The sequence below is a fragment of the Aethina tumida genome, chromosome 4, assembly GCF_024364675.1.
Source record: "Aethina tumida isolate Nest 87 chromosome 4, icAetTumi1.1, whole genome shotgun sequence".
Taxonomy (NCBI): Eukaryota; Metazoa; Arthropoda; class Insecta; order Coleoptera; family Nitidulidae; genus Aethina; species Aethina tumida.
The window spans coordinates 24,005,343-24,020,098 of record NC_065438.1 but is presented as its reverse complement, the minus strand read 5'-3'; the positions used below and the strand labels follow the sequence as shown (position 1 = coordinate 24,020,098).

The 14,756-nt window shown below is 28.3% G+C and overlaps 1 protein-coding gene across 1 annotated transcript in view; it reads right to left on the bottom strand.

Moving 5' to 3' along the window:
- The window catches only part of LOC109606112 (E3 ubiquitin-protein ligase MIB1), a 315,033-nt gene that overhangs the window by 219,063 nt on the left and 81,214 nt on the right, over positions 1-14,756 (bottom strand). The window contains exon 5 of the mRNA XM_049966188.1: positions 6,625-6,776. Coding sequence (XP_049822145.1) covers positions 6,625-6,776 — 152 coding nt within the window. The remainder of the gene's footprint in view (positions 1-6,624; positions 6,777-14,756) is intronic.

The following is a 14,756-nucleotide window of genomic DNA, read 5'->3' as shown; positions in this document are numbered from 1 at the left end:
TTTAGAGTATTGGCAAAAAGTGGAGCAACTTTTTTAAAATTCAAATAAATTTAATCCTGATTAGTATGTTAAAATATAATACAATATACATATAACTTACCTTAATGATCCATAATACCCTCTATTCAATGGAAAAGACCCATTAAAAATAAGAGTTTGGCTCGTCAGAATTTAGAGGGAGACGTCATGCATGACAGAGGCAGTAGAAGTCTGTCCCATGAGGGCAGCTCTTTTTGAAAAATTTCAGTATCAATGTTTGAAGTAAGTTAAAGAAAGAATAAATGAATGAAATGGATGTTTAATAATTATATAATAAATGATTTGTTTTCGTTCTTTATTAATCAAAACTATTCATAACTACCTTATTATACCTATTTGACTTTGTATCGTACGAAAATTCCTTTAACGTTCTTCAAACATTAAGGCTGAAATATTTCAAAAACGACTGTGATAATTAAAACTAATTAAGAGTAACTTTTTTCTTCTAAAATGTTCAAACAATATTAAAAGCGTAGTTTTAAAGAATATTCGGTGACGTAGAAAATAGAATGAGAAAAAGGGGGAATCCCCAGAAACAAAACTACTGTTCTGGATTGAAAATATTGGTTAAACTCATTATTCATTTTCAGAATGTGTGAATCCTCCGGCTTTAATAGATATTAACGAATGGTCGGATAAATATATTTCATGCAAAGAATAACATACATTTGTTTTGTCATATTTTTTTTCCTGAAATTGAATTTTATTGGGTTTTAAATTATTCTGACTTGATATAAATAAATCTATACTACGTGGTCAAAATTGTAGAATAAATAAGGGTAGAATATACAATAATGGAGTAAAAGTAAGTATTTTTTTTTATAAGGTTCCTCCTGAAGTAAACACAGGCGTCTCAAATTTAAATTTCAAATTTTTTTTCTCATATTTTCGTAACCTTTGATCCAATCGAGTTTAAATATGGTATGTGTTATCCTAAAATACATTCCTACAATTCATTATAATAATTCTTTTCCATAATGATACTAGAAGAGTAGATTCTGCGAGGTTCTCCACTTTTTTCCCACCGTATATTCTAGACCACTTAATATATTTAAGACTATTATGCTTCTCATATTCTTTACACAATTTAAGAAGAAAAGTGTTCTTTTGATTATTACAGTATTTTAAGATATTTCCATTGTAATAATTTTTTTCCATAATAATTCCAGTCGAATAGATTCTGGGGGGTTCATCACTTTTTCCCACCCTATATTCTAGGCCACTTAATATTATTAAAGTCTATTAAGCTGTTCATATTCTTTACACAATTTGAGAGGAAAAAGGTACTTTTGATTATTACAGTTTTTTTTAAAGATATTTCCTAAAATGCCTTCCTACAATTCTATATAATTATTACAGTTTTTTTAAATATATCAATTTTAATTTTTTAAGAAAATTATAGAAAGAATAAATATAGTAATTTTTTGAAATTAAATTTTTCTTCAGGAATACCTTTACCAAATTGTAGTAAAAGTCTGTTAGTGTAACGATATATACTACTTTGATTATAATAAACAATCAATTTTTTAGTAAAAATCTATATTTAAATAAAATGCTTAATTTTAACTTATGATCTGCAAAAAATATTAAAAACTTTTTCGGAGGTAAATTATAGGAAATTGAATTCTCTATAAAAAATGTCATATAAAATTTTCCCATAAAGTTGATGGTTGCGTCAGAAAATAAGAAAAATGTCAAAATTTTAAATCAATCCAACTTTAATGTTAAATAACTTTTGAAAAAAATGAATATATCAAAAAACTGCTAGTGACATTTTTTGTAGAGCGTTAAATTTTCTATAAAAATCTGTTTTGATCATTTTGAAATATTATCTCTAACAAGAGTTAAAAAATTTCAAAATCCAAGAGAACACCGTTCCCGTGTTATTTAAACGGGAAATTAAAATTTACGATGCAGCACCTCTTAATATTAATATTAAGAGCTGTAACTTTCACAGTATTTTTTTTACCATTTCCAACAAGATTTTCGATACAAATAAGAAAAAAAAAATTGTAGATTTTTTTTAAACAGTTTAATATATATATTAGAGTTAGACAAAATTTTCTTATCCTGAATCCTATTGTTTTTTTTTTTTTGGTTTTGCAGTTTTATATTTTTCTTCCAAACGTTGAAAATGTGTAAACCACGTATCACAATCGATTTATTTAGACACAGTCATCGAGTGATATTGATTTTTTCCTCATCGGATTAAAAGAACGATACAAACAGAGATTTTAGTTCAGAAGATAACTTTTATTAAACCAGTTTTCTTAGGAGTATACTAAAACTAAAAATTATTGTCGATTTTATGGGGATTAATGACATTTAGTAAAAAGTTCCTCTACTTTTTGGCAGTCGAATATGTAGTTTATGAGGACCTAAAAATTAAGGCTGATGTCTTCTTCAGTTCCAAGAATTACAATTTTTTTTCTCGTAGTACGAATTTGCTTGTAGAAATAAGATAATTAAGATAATAAAAATGATAATTTTGCTTAATTTAAAAAATTAAGCTCTTAAGATTAAAAATTACCTTTTCCAGTATTTAATATAATATGGACGAAAACTAATAAGGCGGTAAAAAACTGAAAACCGAAGACGTCGCAAAAGACCGCCAAAATAAAAATTAAAACAAGGACAAAACTGGGTCATGAACGTAAACAAAAGCCCCACTTTTTTCCATTGTAATCTCACGTGCCCAAGCTAATCCTCCCCGAAATAAGAAGCTCAACTCCCCTCTAAAAACCGGGAATCTCGGGGAACTGCGACTTTATTTAAAAATAACCCGGCGACAAAGAACATCAGACACGGAGAGAAACAAAATCAAACAACCTACCTATTAAGTCCGAAATGCACATTCGAGTTGTTTTATTTATTTTTTATTATTTCCACCGCCTTTATGTAAATTTAATATGGCGTCGGGGAGCCGGTTGCACTCACTCCGGCCGCCTCGCCGTAATTAACACCTTGATGTGAAAATTTTTCCATTCGGAATTAATGCGCCGCGCCACAAAAGTGCGAGAATGGAAAATAAATGAGAATGGGGGGCTTTATTGAATATTAACGCGGGAGGCGAATCCGCGTCCCGGAATTCCGAATCGAGATTATTTCCTACTGTTCTAATACGAATGAATTTTTATGTTGTTCCTTCAATTTACGACCGACGTTAAACGAAATAGGTAACACATAAACTCCGAATTCCGAACGTACATTAACTACCGAATTAATTCATTTAAAATTTACATGTTTTAATCGTCATGAAATTTAAACTGATAAAGGGTCGTTTCAGTTTTATTTTAAGCGTTTTTAAAAAATTATGTTCGAAGGCCGTTCGTTCAAAACTTGACTTTTTACATAAAATGTGAATTAGTTAAATTGTGGATTTTATCAATTCCCTCCATCAGATTAATTAAAATATTAATCCGGTCCATTTAACTCAATATATAAATATCGATGCTGCAGTCAAAATCAGGGTTAAATCATATATTCAGTGACAGAAAATGGAAATGGAAAGTTTGTTTGGCTCAAAAAAGTTCTTTTTGAAGCTTTTGACTTGAAGTACCGTTGTATTATTTAGGGTGGTGATTCGCATAACTTTATTAGATGTTTATGGATCATCAAAAAAAAGTACTGATTTAAAATTTTTATAACAATTTTAACTCGATTTAAACTACTTTTCTAAATAATAATCATTCTATGTTATATAGTGGAACTCCATCTGTTGCCTTACCTTAAGACACTTCTTCAAAAACCAGTTTTTCAACAGGGCAATTCTGCCTATATTGCAAGGACCTTCTGCCATAAGATTAATAACAGATTTTTGATAAATAACATTTAAGGAAAAATATATGTAAAATTTAAAAACTGTTAAAATCTAAATTGATACACTTCTATAAAAATATTAAGAGCAAATTTTTGAAAAGATAATAAAAATCTTAAGAAATAAATAATAATATATGTAAAAATTTAAAAACTGTTAAAATTTAAATTGAACACTTCTATAAAAATATTAAGAATAGATTTGTTAAAACCTAATTTGAAAGACTTCTATAAAAAATATTAAGAAAAATATATGTAAAAATTTAAAAATGTTAAAATCTAAATTGAAATACTTCTATTAAAGTATTAATAGCAATTTTTGGAACAAATAATAAAAATAATAAGAAAAATGTATATAAAAATTTAAAAACTTTTAAAACCTAATTTGAAACATTTTTATAAAAATATTAATAACAGATTTTTGAAAAAATATTGTAAGAGAAATGTTTAGAAACTATTAAAATCTAAATTGAAACATATTTCTATAAATATATTTAAGTGCAGATTTTTGAAAAAATAATAAAAATTTTAAGAAAAATATATGTGAGAATTTAAAAGCTGTTATACTCTAAATTGAAACCACTTTTATAAAAATATTAAGAAAAATATATGTAAGAATTCAAAAACTGTTAAAATCGAAAATGAAACTCTTTTATTAAAATTAGTAAGTGCAGATTTGTGGAAAAATTATAAAAATTTTAAGAAAAATATATGTAAAAATTTAAAATCTGTTAAAATCTAAATTGAAACATATTTCTATAAATATAAATAAGACCAGATTTTTGAAAAAATAATAAAAATTTTAAGAAAAAATATATGTAAAAATTTAAAATCTGTCAAAATCTAAATTGAAACATATTTCTATAAATATATATAAGACTAGATTTTTGAAAAAATAATAAAAATTTTAAGAAAAATGATAAAAATTTTAAGAAAAATATATGTAAAAATTTAAAAACTGTTAAAATCTAAATTGAAACACATTTCTATAAATATATTTAAGAGCAGATTTTTGAATAAATAATAAAAATATTAAGAAAAAAATATGTAAAAATGAAAAAACTGTTAAAACCTAAATTGACACTTCTATAAAAATATTAAGAACAGACTTTTTAAAAAATTATAAAAATGTTAATAACAATATATGTAAAAATTTAAAAACTGTTAAAACCTAAATTGAACCTCTTCTATGATATAAAAATATTAATGGCAGATATTTATATTTATGAATAAATATATATGTTCAAATATGCTAGTTTGAAGTATTCACAACATTTTGATGTAAATATATTGTTATATAGTACAGCATATTCAGACTTATAATGGATAGAACACGTGGAATTATGGACCCTCTCTCCACAAACTTTGGCGGTTATTCAGCATCCAGTAAAGATGACATGAAAGGAGGTACTTCAGGACGAAATTGACAATCTCATAAGATCATTTACTCTGCCTCTTATACTAAAAATCACTGAAACCTGAACACCGAATCTATCTATTCTGTTTTCTCTTAAGGCTCCTTCATACATCAGTTTAACTCATTAATTCATTGTTTTTTCTTTTGGTAGGTTTCTCCGCCACACACACATGCACACATCTGTCGCCCTGTTTGGTATTCGGATTACGCGCCGTCCCGAGACTTATAAAAGACCGAAATCCTTCCCGTTAATTCTTTCAGGCCAATGGCGGAAGCAGATCGACGGACGTGCCTTTGTTCCCCGAAGGCCGGAAAGTTTCCCTTGAACACGGCGCGACGTGCCCGCCGCTTTCCGAAAACTTTACATTATTCAGGACAGATATTACATAAAGTGGGGAAAATTAAGAGAATAAATTCGACTGGTTTACGGGTGGCTCGCGCAACGCCTCCCCAACTATGCAAGGTTGGGATTGCGGACGAGATACACGGAACAATTTGATTTTTATACTTTTACATTGCGGACCGCATCAATTTTGTGAGGAGGCAGCCGGGGCGGGCAATAAGTCTCGATTTCGCGGACGATTCGTTTTCCAGCAATGCGTTCGAGCGTGAAAATCAGCGGAGACAAAGTTATTATTAAAATATGCGGCCGTCTTAACGCGCCGTGATTTACACAGTTCCAGTTTCCAACCTGCACGTTACGTTATCCGGGCTAAGTTGAAATTGAACCGCCGCAAGGATGGGAATGAATCACGGCGTAATGAAGAGGAGCTTAGATTGGAAGCATAATTTGCTAACATGAACAGTCGTAGATTTTCTTTAAGTGCTCTCGGGAACGGGCTGCCTGCAAACTGGAAACTGGAAACTGGTGTTTCACTATTTCCATTCGGTCGCCCGGCTCTGCCCGCTTTATGATAATTACTTTTTTGCCGGCGTAATCTATTGGCCGATATCTTTAATGCAATGCGACCGGAATTAACTGTTTAATTAAGCCGAACTGACACACTTTCCGTTCGTTTCCGTTCCGGCGTTGCGACGTTCAAATTCGTGTTTGGTTACAACGGAAAAGTGCCGGAGAAAAACGCATCAAGATATGCAAATCCGGGGGATTGTTCAACGCCGACGCCATCATTCATTTCTTTCATTATATTATCATTTCAGCTACATCATTCTCAGTTTTTGCATAAATGTCTAACGGGCGACTTTTTCCGAAAATTGCAACTGCGGCTTACTCATTTTCATATTTATTACGTTCCCTGACAGTTCTTAAAACCCGCTCAACTTTTACGATTCCGCATAGGATATAAACGTTGAAGAAATTACGTAAAAGACGACGTCAGTGATGGACTCACCTTGGATTTCCCCGGAGTGCGGCGTGATGCAGGGCGTTGAAACCGTTGTTGTTGGTCAGGGTTATGTCGGCGTTGTGGTCCAGGAGCAGCGTCAGCATGTCGTCTCGTTTCTTCGATATGGCGTCGTGAAGTGGTGTATCACCTTCCAGATCCTAAAACAAAACGATATCTTATTAGAACAACAAATGTAAAAATAAAGTTATTTATTATGGTCGATAGAAATTTAAACTAAATATAAAATTATTGAAATCTATACTGAAAATTTATTATTAAACACATATTATCACAAGATTAAAAAGAGATTTTTTTAAAAATAGTAAAGATTTCAAGAAAACAATGTAAAATTTAATTAATATCAAATTTTTGAAAAAATAATAAGAATTTTAAGAAAAAAAAATGTGAGAATGCTAAAAATTTATAAAAATTAAAGTAAAAAGTGTTTTAAATATTTCACCACAAAATTAATAACATATTTAAAAAAAAAATATCAAAAAAATATTATGCGAAAAAAAAAACAAAGATTGTTAAAATTTAAAGTGATAAATTATTTTAAACATTTCTATCACAATATTTAAATCAGATTTCTGAAAAAATTGTAAAAATTTTAAGAAAAAACTGTTAAAATAAAAAATATTAAAATCTAAATTGAAAAATTATTTCAAACTCAATATTAAAAACAAATTTTTGAAAAAATAATAAAAATTTCAAGAAAAAAAATGTGTAGAAATTATAATTTTGTTAAATATAATGTGAAAAATTGTTTTAAATACTTCTACTACAAGATTTTTGAATAAATAAAAAAATTCATGAGAAAAATTTGTAAAAATTACACATTATTAAAATCTTAAGTGAAAAATTGTCTATACAAAATTAATAACAAATTTTTGAAAAAAAAAATAAAAATTTTAAGAAAAAATTGTGTATAAATTATACATTGTTACAATCATAGGTGAAACATTATTTTAAACACTTCTACCACAAAATTAATAACAGACTTTTGAAAAAATTAGAAAAATTTTAAGAAAAAATTTGTAAAAATAATTCAAAAATTCTCAAAATCTAAATTGAAACACATTTCTATAAATATATTTAAGAACAGATTTTTGAAAAAATAATAAAAATTTTAAGAAAAATATAAAATTGTTAAAATCTAAATTGAAACACTTCTATAAAAATATTAAGAGTAGATTTATGAAAAAATAATAAAAATTTTAAGAAAAATGATAAAAATATTAAGAAAAATATATGTAAAAATTGAAAAACTGTTAAAATCTAAATTGAAACACATTTCTATAAATTTATTTCTATCACAAAATTCAAATCAGATTTTTGAAAAAATTATAAAAATTTTAAGAAAAAACTGTAAAAATAAAAAAATCTAAATTGAATAATTATTTCAAACACAATATTAGAAACAGATTTTTGAAAAAATAATAAAAATTTCAAGAAAAAAAATGTGTAGAAATTATAAATTGTTGAATATAAGTGAAAAATTATTTTAAATTCTTCTACTGCAAGATTTTTGAATAAATAAAAAAAATTCATGAGAAAACTTTGTAAAATTGAAACATTGTTAAAATCTTAAGTGAAAAATTGTCTTAGACAATTCTATACAAAATTAATAACAAATTTTTGAAAAAATAATAAAAATTTTAGGAAAAAATTGTGTATAAATTATACATTGTTACAATCATAAGTAAAACATTATTTTAAATACGTCTACCACAAAATTAATAACAGATTTTTGAAAAAATAATAAAAATATTAAGAAAAATATATGTAAAAATTTAAAAACTGTTAAAATCTAAATTGAAACACATTTCTATAAATTTATTTCTATCACAAAATTCAAATCAGATTTTTGAAAAAATTATAAAAAATTTAAGAAAAAACTGTAAAAATAAAAAAATCTAAATTGAATAATTATTTCAAACACAATATTAGAAACAGATTTTTGAAAAAATAATAAAAATTTCAAGAAAAAAAATGTGTAGAAATAATAAATTGTTGAATATAATGTGAAAAATTGTTTTAAATACTTCTACTGCAAGATTTTTGAATAAATAAAAAAAATTCATGAGAAAAATTTGTAAAATTGAAATATTGTTAAAATCTTAAGTGAAAAATTGTCTTAGACAATTCTATACAAAATTAATAACAAATTTTTGAAAAAATAATAAAAATTTTAGGAAAAAATTGTGTATAAATTATACATTGTTACAATCATAAGTAAAACATTATTTTAAATACGTCTACCATAAAATTAATAACAGATTTTTGAAAAAAGTAATACAAATTTTAAGAAAAAATTTGTAAAAATAAAAAAATATTAAAATTTAAAATGAAAAATCATTTTAAAAACTTCTATCACAAGATTAAAAACAGATATTTGAAAAAATAGTCAAAATTTCAAGAAAATAATGCAATAAAAAATAAAATTACAGATTTATGAAAAAATAATAAAAATGTTAAGAAAATAAAGTGAAAAATTATTTTAAACATTTTTGTCAAAAGATTAAAAACATATTTTTGAAAACATTGTTAAAATCTACAAGATTTTTGAATAAATAAAAAAAATTCAAGAAAGAAATTTGTAAAAATTATATACTGTTAAAATCTTAAGTGAGAAATTGTTTTAAACACTTTTGAAAAATAATAAAACTTTGAAGAAAAAAATGTGTAAAAATCTTATGTGAAAAATTATTTTAAACATTTTTATCACAAGATTAAAAATAGATTTTTGAAAACATAGTAAAAATTTCAAGAAAAAAATGTGTCAAATCAAAAATTGTTAAAATCTAATTAGAAAAATTGTTTTAAATTCTTCCACCACAAAATTAATAACAGAATTTTGAAAAAATAATAAAAATTTTGAAAAAGAAAACAAAAATATGTGAAAACATAAAATTGTTAAAAATTAAACTGGAAAAACCATTTCAAACGCTTCTATCACAACATTAAAAAAATATTTTTGAAAAAATTAAAATAAAATTTGTATATTTATATGTATATATGTTAGAACAATTATAATGAAGTATATAAAAAGTCCATTTTTAACCTCTGTTATTTTTGTAACCAAACCAATTAACCATGTTCATTTAAAAATAATTTATTCAACAATCTCGACCCGATTTTGTTCTCCCGTAATCCGGAATTGAATGTAATGGAACGATATTTACATAAAACTGTTATCGTGCAAATTAAAATATTGTATCTGGACATATTAAAAACAAAAACTGGCGAAATGCATTTTGTCAACAACGAAAATTAATAATTCACCGTAAACTGCACGTGTGTCTGTGTGTGCGTGTGTGTCCGCGAAATATTAATTCAATAAATTTAATTGTGCATATAAAAGGACGGTCCGTCGATGCACTGATTTAATAAACCCGACGTGTCGCGACGCCCGTTTTATGGAACGCTAATGTGTGTTCGTCGCGTGACAATCGGACCATCGTCACGTCATCATTATCGTGCTTTATGAAAAAGGCCGTGATCCGAACGGCCGACGCCAATTTATCTTGTTTAAATGCATTTTTAAAGTATCCAGTTCGATTTGTAATTACACTTAATGTAATTCCAATTATTCTGCTTCACAGCTCCACACTCTGTTTAATTATGTCCGGCTTTATTCAATTTGTTTGGTGGAAAATTTTTATTTCTTCGTTTGTTCACAGTTAAAACAGATTAGTTCTAATTAGAAATGTGGCATTAAAACACGAACTGTTTCTTTCATATTTTTTAGACATTTACCACTAATTTGTTCACTACCTGGTTTATTGTTGAAATTTGTATTTATTTTTATGTTTATTCAAATATCTGTTATTAATTTAATAATAGAAATGATTATAATAGTCTTTCAGTTTTAGATTATAATAATTTTATTAATTAACATTTTTGTATTTAATCTCAATAAGTAAATAAGTAAGTAATTTATTAGTGTTAGATACAAATAGTTTACACATGTCAGATAGTTGGATACAGATGAATATAGTTAAAATTCCGATTACTTATATTAAAACTAATTGTCTTAAAACCACAGTCTAATCATTGAAATTATTACGAAAATATTCCTCTACTGAGTAAAAACACTTATTCAACAAATAATCCTTAACAACATTATCAAATTTCTCTACAGTCAGACACTTAACTGAAAAAGATAAATTATTATAAAATTTTATTCCAAAAAAAAGAGGTATGGTCTGGGAATAGAGCAACGTTCAATTCATTTAAGAACATAGGAAGGTCGTTAATTAAAATCAAAAATAGTTGCAACGAACTCTTTGGAAAAGGTAAGACACTAAGAGCTTAATGTTTTTGGGATCAAAATTAGAGTAAAATAAATTATGTAACAAAATTTCATGTGATACGCAATCACAGGCCTTACTTTGGTCCAAAAATGAAACATAGTAATAGCCCTTGTTTTCAAAAGAATCAATCAGATTAGCAACAATATTAGATATTGCATCAAATGTTGACAACTCTTTACGAACTAATTTGAGCAAAAAAACATCTTTGAAAAAATAGGTAAAATACATTTCAATTGTTGTCAATTAATAACCACAATTCATTTAAATTTCATGATTTTTAGTATCTTAATCAGGTCCTTCCATGTTTTCAATTTGAATTAAATCCAGATTTTGAACAGGCCAGTCGAGAATCTTAACTTTTAACCACTACAGTACATCTCAATACATTTTACCAATAATTTTATGTAAAGGGTCTGTACCATGCCATAAAAAGGAACCTCAAACGAAAGCCTTAACCTTTACAATTCCTCCACAATGCTTCAAAGATTTTTTATAGTGTATGTAGGGTTCAAACTTTTATTTAGAGGATGACGAACCATTTGTTTACCATTATTAGACTTGGATACATAACTCCAAAGTAACAGGTGGGCTGAAAAGTTCGTAGGCTAACGCATAAATGGCGCTACTAGTATTAAATCCATATGACTTTCAGTTATCCCTAATCTTCAACTGACACGTGTATAAATTTGACACCTGTCGTACTATTAGTTTGTAAGTTATAACATTTTAAGTGAAGCAACTTTTGTTAGTTGGATAAAAAGGAATTTTGTGTGTTAATAAAGCTTTTGGCGAAAAAAAATACTATTCAAGCCAAGGCTTGGCATGATAAACAATATTCGGACTTTGCACCAGGAAAATCAATCATTGAGAAGTGGTTTGCTAAGTTTAAACGAGGCGAAATGAGCTCCGAGGACGATGCACGCAGTGGACACCACAAAGAGGCTGTAACCGTCAAAAACATCAAAAAAGTCCATAAAATAATTTCGGATAACCGTAAAGTGAAGTTGTTTGAGATAGCTGAGACCCTAAAGATATCAAAGGAACGTGTTGGACATATCGTGAATGAATATTTGGATATTGGACCCAAAACAACAACGAATTGATGATTCTGAGCAGTGTTTGGAGCTGTTTAATCGTAACAAACCCGAATTTTTGCGTCGATATGTGAATGGATGAAACATGGTTCCATCATTCCACACCGGAGTCCAACCGACAGTCAGCCGAGTGGACTGAAGCCTATTTTGAGGCTAAAGACAAATCGTACTATAAAAATGGTATCGAAAAATTGTACGACCCCTATAATCGTTGTATCGCCTTAGCCTACGATCTTTTCAGCCCAACTGTTAACCTTCACCCAAATTCTGGACGATTAATATGTATTTGGGAAAAGTTTAGTTTTGTTTGAATATTCTTATTTGATGGTTTCTTTATTGAAATACACCTTGCATGTTTTGTCATTATTGACATCTGATTGTTCTACTGACGCACTGATATTTTATGACTCAATTATCTCTAGAACGCAAAAAAAAGCCGTTAATTCTTCCGATTTAGCTGCCTATAAAAGAAGTTGTTTTTTTTTGTTAAGACATCTTATTGTATTCTGAATTGAGTATGTTTTTTTATTTATTAATATCATTGTAAACCATTTTTCAGTTTTCTAGATAAACTAATTTTGAAAAAATTAACTTTTAACCCAAACATTGTTATACATGTAGGAAATAAATAAATTCCTGAGTATGAAAAAGCTTTCAAATAATTTACGCAGTTAAATAGAAAATGTAAATTGAAATTTTGTGTAAAATTACCTTTTTCCACATACACATTTTGTCGTAAGTAGGAAGGATAGTTTTAACCGTTTTGTGAATGGGACACACGTCCTGAATATCTTCATTTCGATTCCATCTGGCGAGTCGCGGGGTGGTTCGCTCTTTGTCACAACTTTTCATTTTGTCGCCGCGACAAAAAGCACCCTCCTCGTGACGGGCGGTTTTTCTTCTAAACGACACAATGAAATAAAAAGGAGGAATGCACATGTGTGTGCGGTCGGGTTTTTTCATTCCCTCCGCACACACACTCACAAACACTGAAATTGCAAACTATCCTCCTCTGTGTGTGTGTGTGTGTGTGTATTCAGATAGATGTGTCCACAATGACAAACACCCGAAGAACATGCGTGTCGGCCTGACGTGAAAAATTATCCGGCACGCTCACGTGAATGGTAAAATGTAAAATTCGAAAATGTATTTCGATTTGGGCCGTCGGATCGATGGCGAATTAGAGGAACGCAAGTGATTTCGAGGGCGCGATTTATCAGACACGCGATCTCGATCTGCACTCAATCTCGGGCGGGTTGCGTTAATTATTAAACGGCGTGTCGCTCTTTATACGAAACCCATCAATTTTACAACGGATTAAATACATATTCGCGATAAAACCGCCCACATCTATAATTGATTGGCTTCCCTTATGTGTGAGGATTATTTTCCTGGCATCGAGCTGATGACGAAACTATGAATGAACAATTTATTCATTTAGATGAATGACAGGTGGGCTGAAAAGTTGGTAGGCTGACACATAAATGGCGCTACTAGTATTAAATCCATATGATTTTCAGTTAGCCCTAACCTTCAAAAGACACGTGTATAAATTTGACAAGTGTCGTACTATTAGTTTGTGAGTTATAGCATTTTGAGAGAAGTAACTTTTGATATTTTGAAATAATGGAAAAATAGGAATTTCGTGTGTTAAAAAAGCATTGCTTTTTGGCGAAAAAAAATACTATTGAAGACAAGGCTTGGCTTGATAAACATTATTCGGACTTTGCACCAGGAAAATCAACCGTTGAGAAGTGGTTTGCTAAGTTTAAACAAGGAGAAATGAGCACCGAGGACGATGCAAGCAGTGGACACTCCAAAGAGGCTGTTACCGACGAAAACACCAAAAAAAGTCCACAAAATAATTTAGGATAATCGTAAAGTGAAGTTGACTGAGACCCTAAAGATTTCAAAGGAACGTATTGGATATATCGTGAATGAATATTTGAGTATTGGACCAAAAACAACTACGAATTGATGATTCTGAGCAGTGTTTGGAGCTGTTCAATCGTAATAAACCCGAATTTTTGCGTCGATATGTGACAATGGATGAAACATGGCCCCATCACTTCATACGAGAGTCCAACCGACAGTCAGCCGAGTGGACTGAGGCCCATTTTGAGGCTAAAGACAAATCGTACTATAAAAATGATATCGAAAAATTGTATGACCTCCATAATCGTTGTATGGCAACGTGTAAGGCAACTATATTGAATAATAAAATCAAATTCTATCAAAAAAAGTTTTTTCATGATAGCCTACGAACTTTTCAGCCCAACTGTTATCATGGAAGTTTAAGCTAGATATTACAAAAGATACTGCTAAAGTACACCCCTAATTAAAAATAACATTTAAAATCCTATAAATTATGTAATATCAAGATTTTTATTATTTTTATTATTATTAACACCTTAAAGTAAATTGTAGAATTTTCAGGCGTTATTCTAATCAATCCATAATTAGTCTTAGAATTGTTACCGACAGGGAATGCCGTTCGGCCATAAGAAAAATTCACCATATAAAAGGTTGTGCCAAATATTTAGTTCGAGTTATCAAGTAAAAAATTCATCCTGTTTGTCATTACGAATCAATTTGCTTCGAGTTATAAATTATTCAATTTATCGAAGTTCGACTGTATTTAATAAATAATATAAAATTGTTTCGTGTTTAAATAAAGTTTGTTTTGGTTATGGGATTATTGAACTAAATTTTATTTTATATAATATAT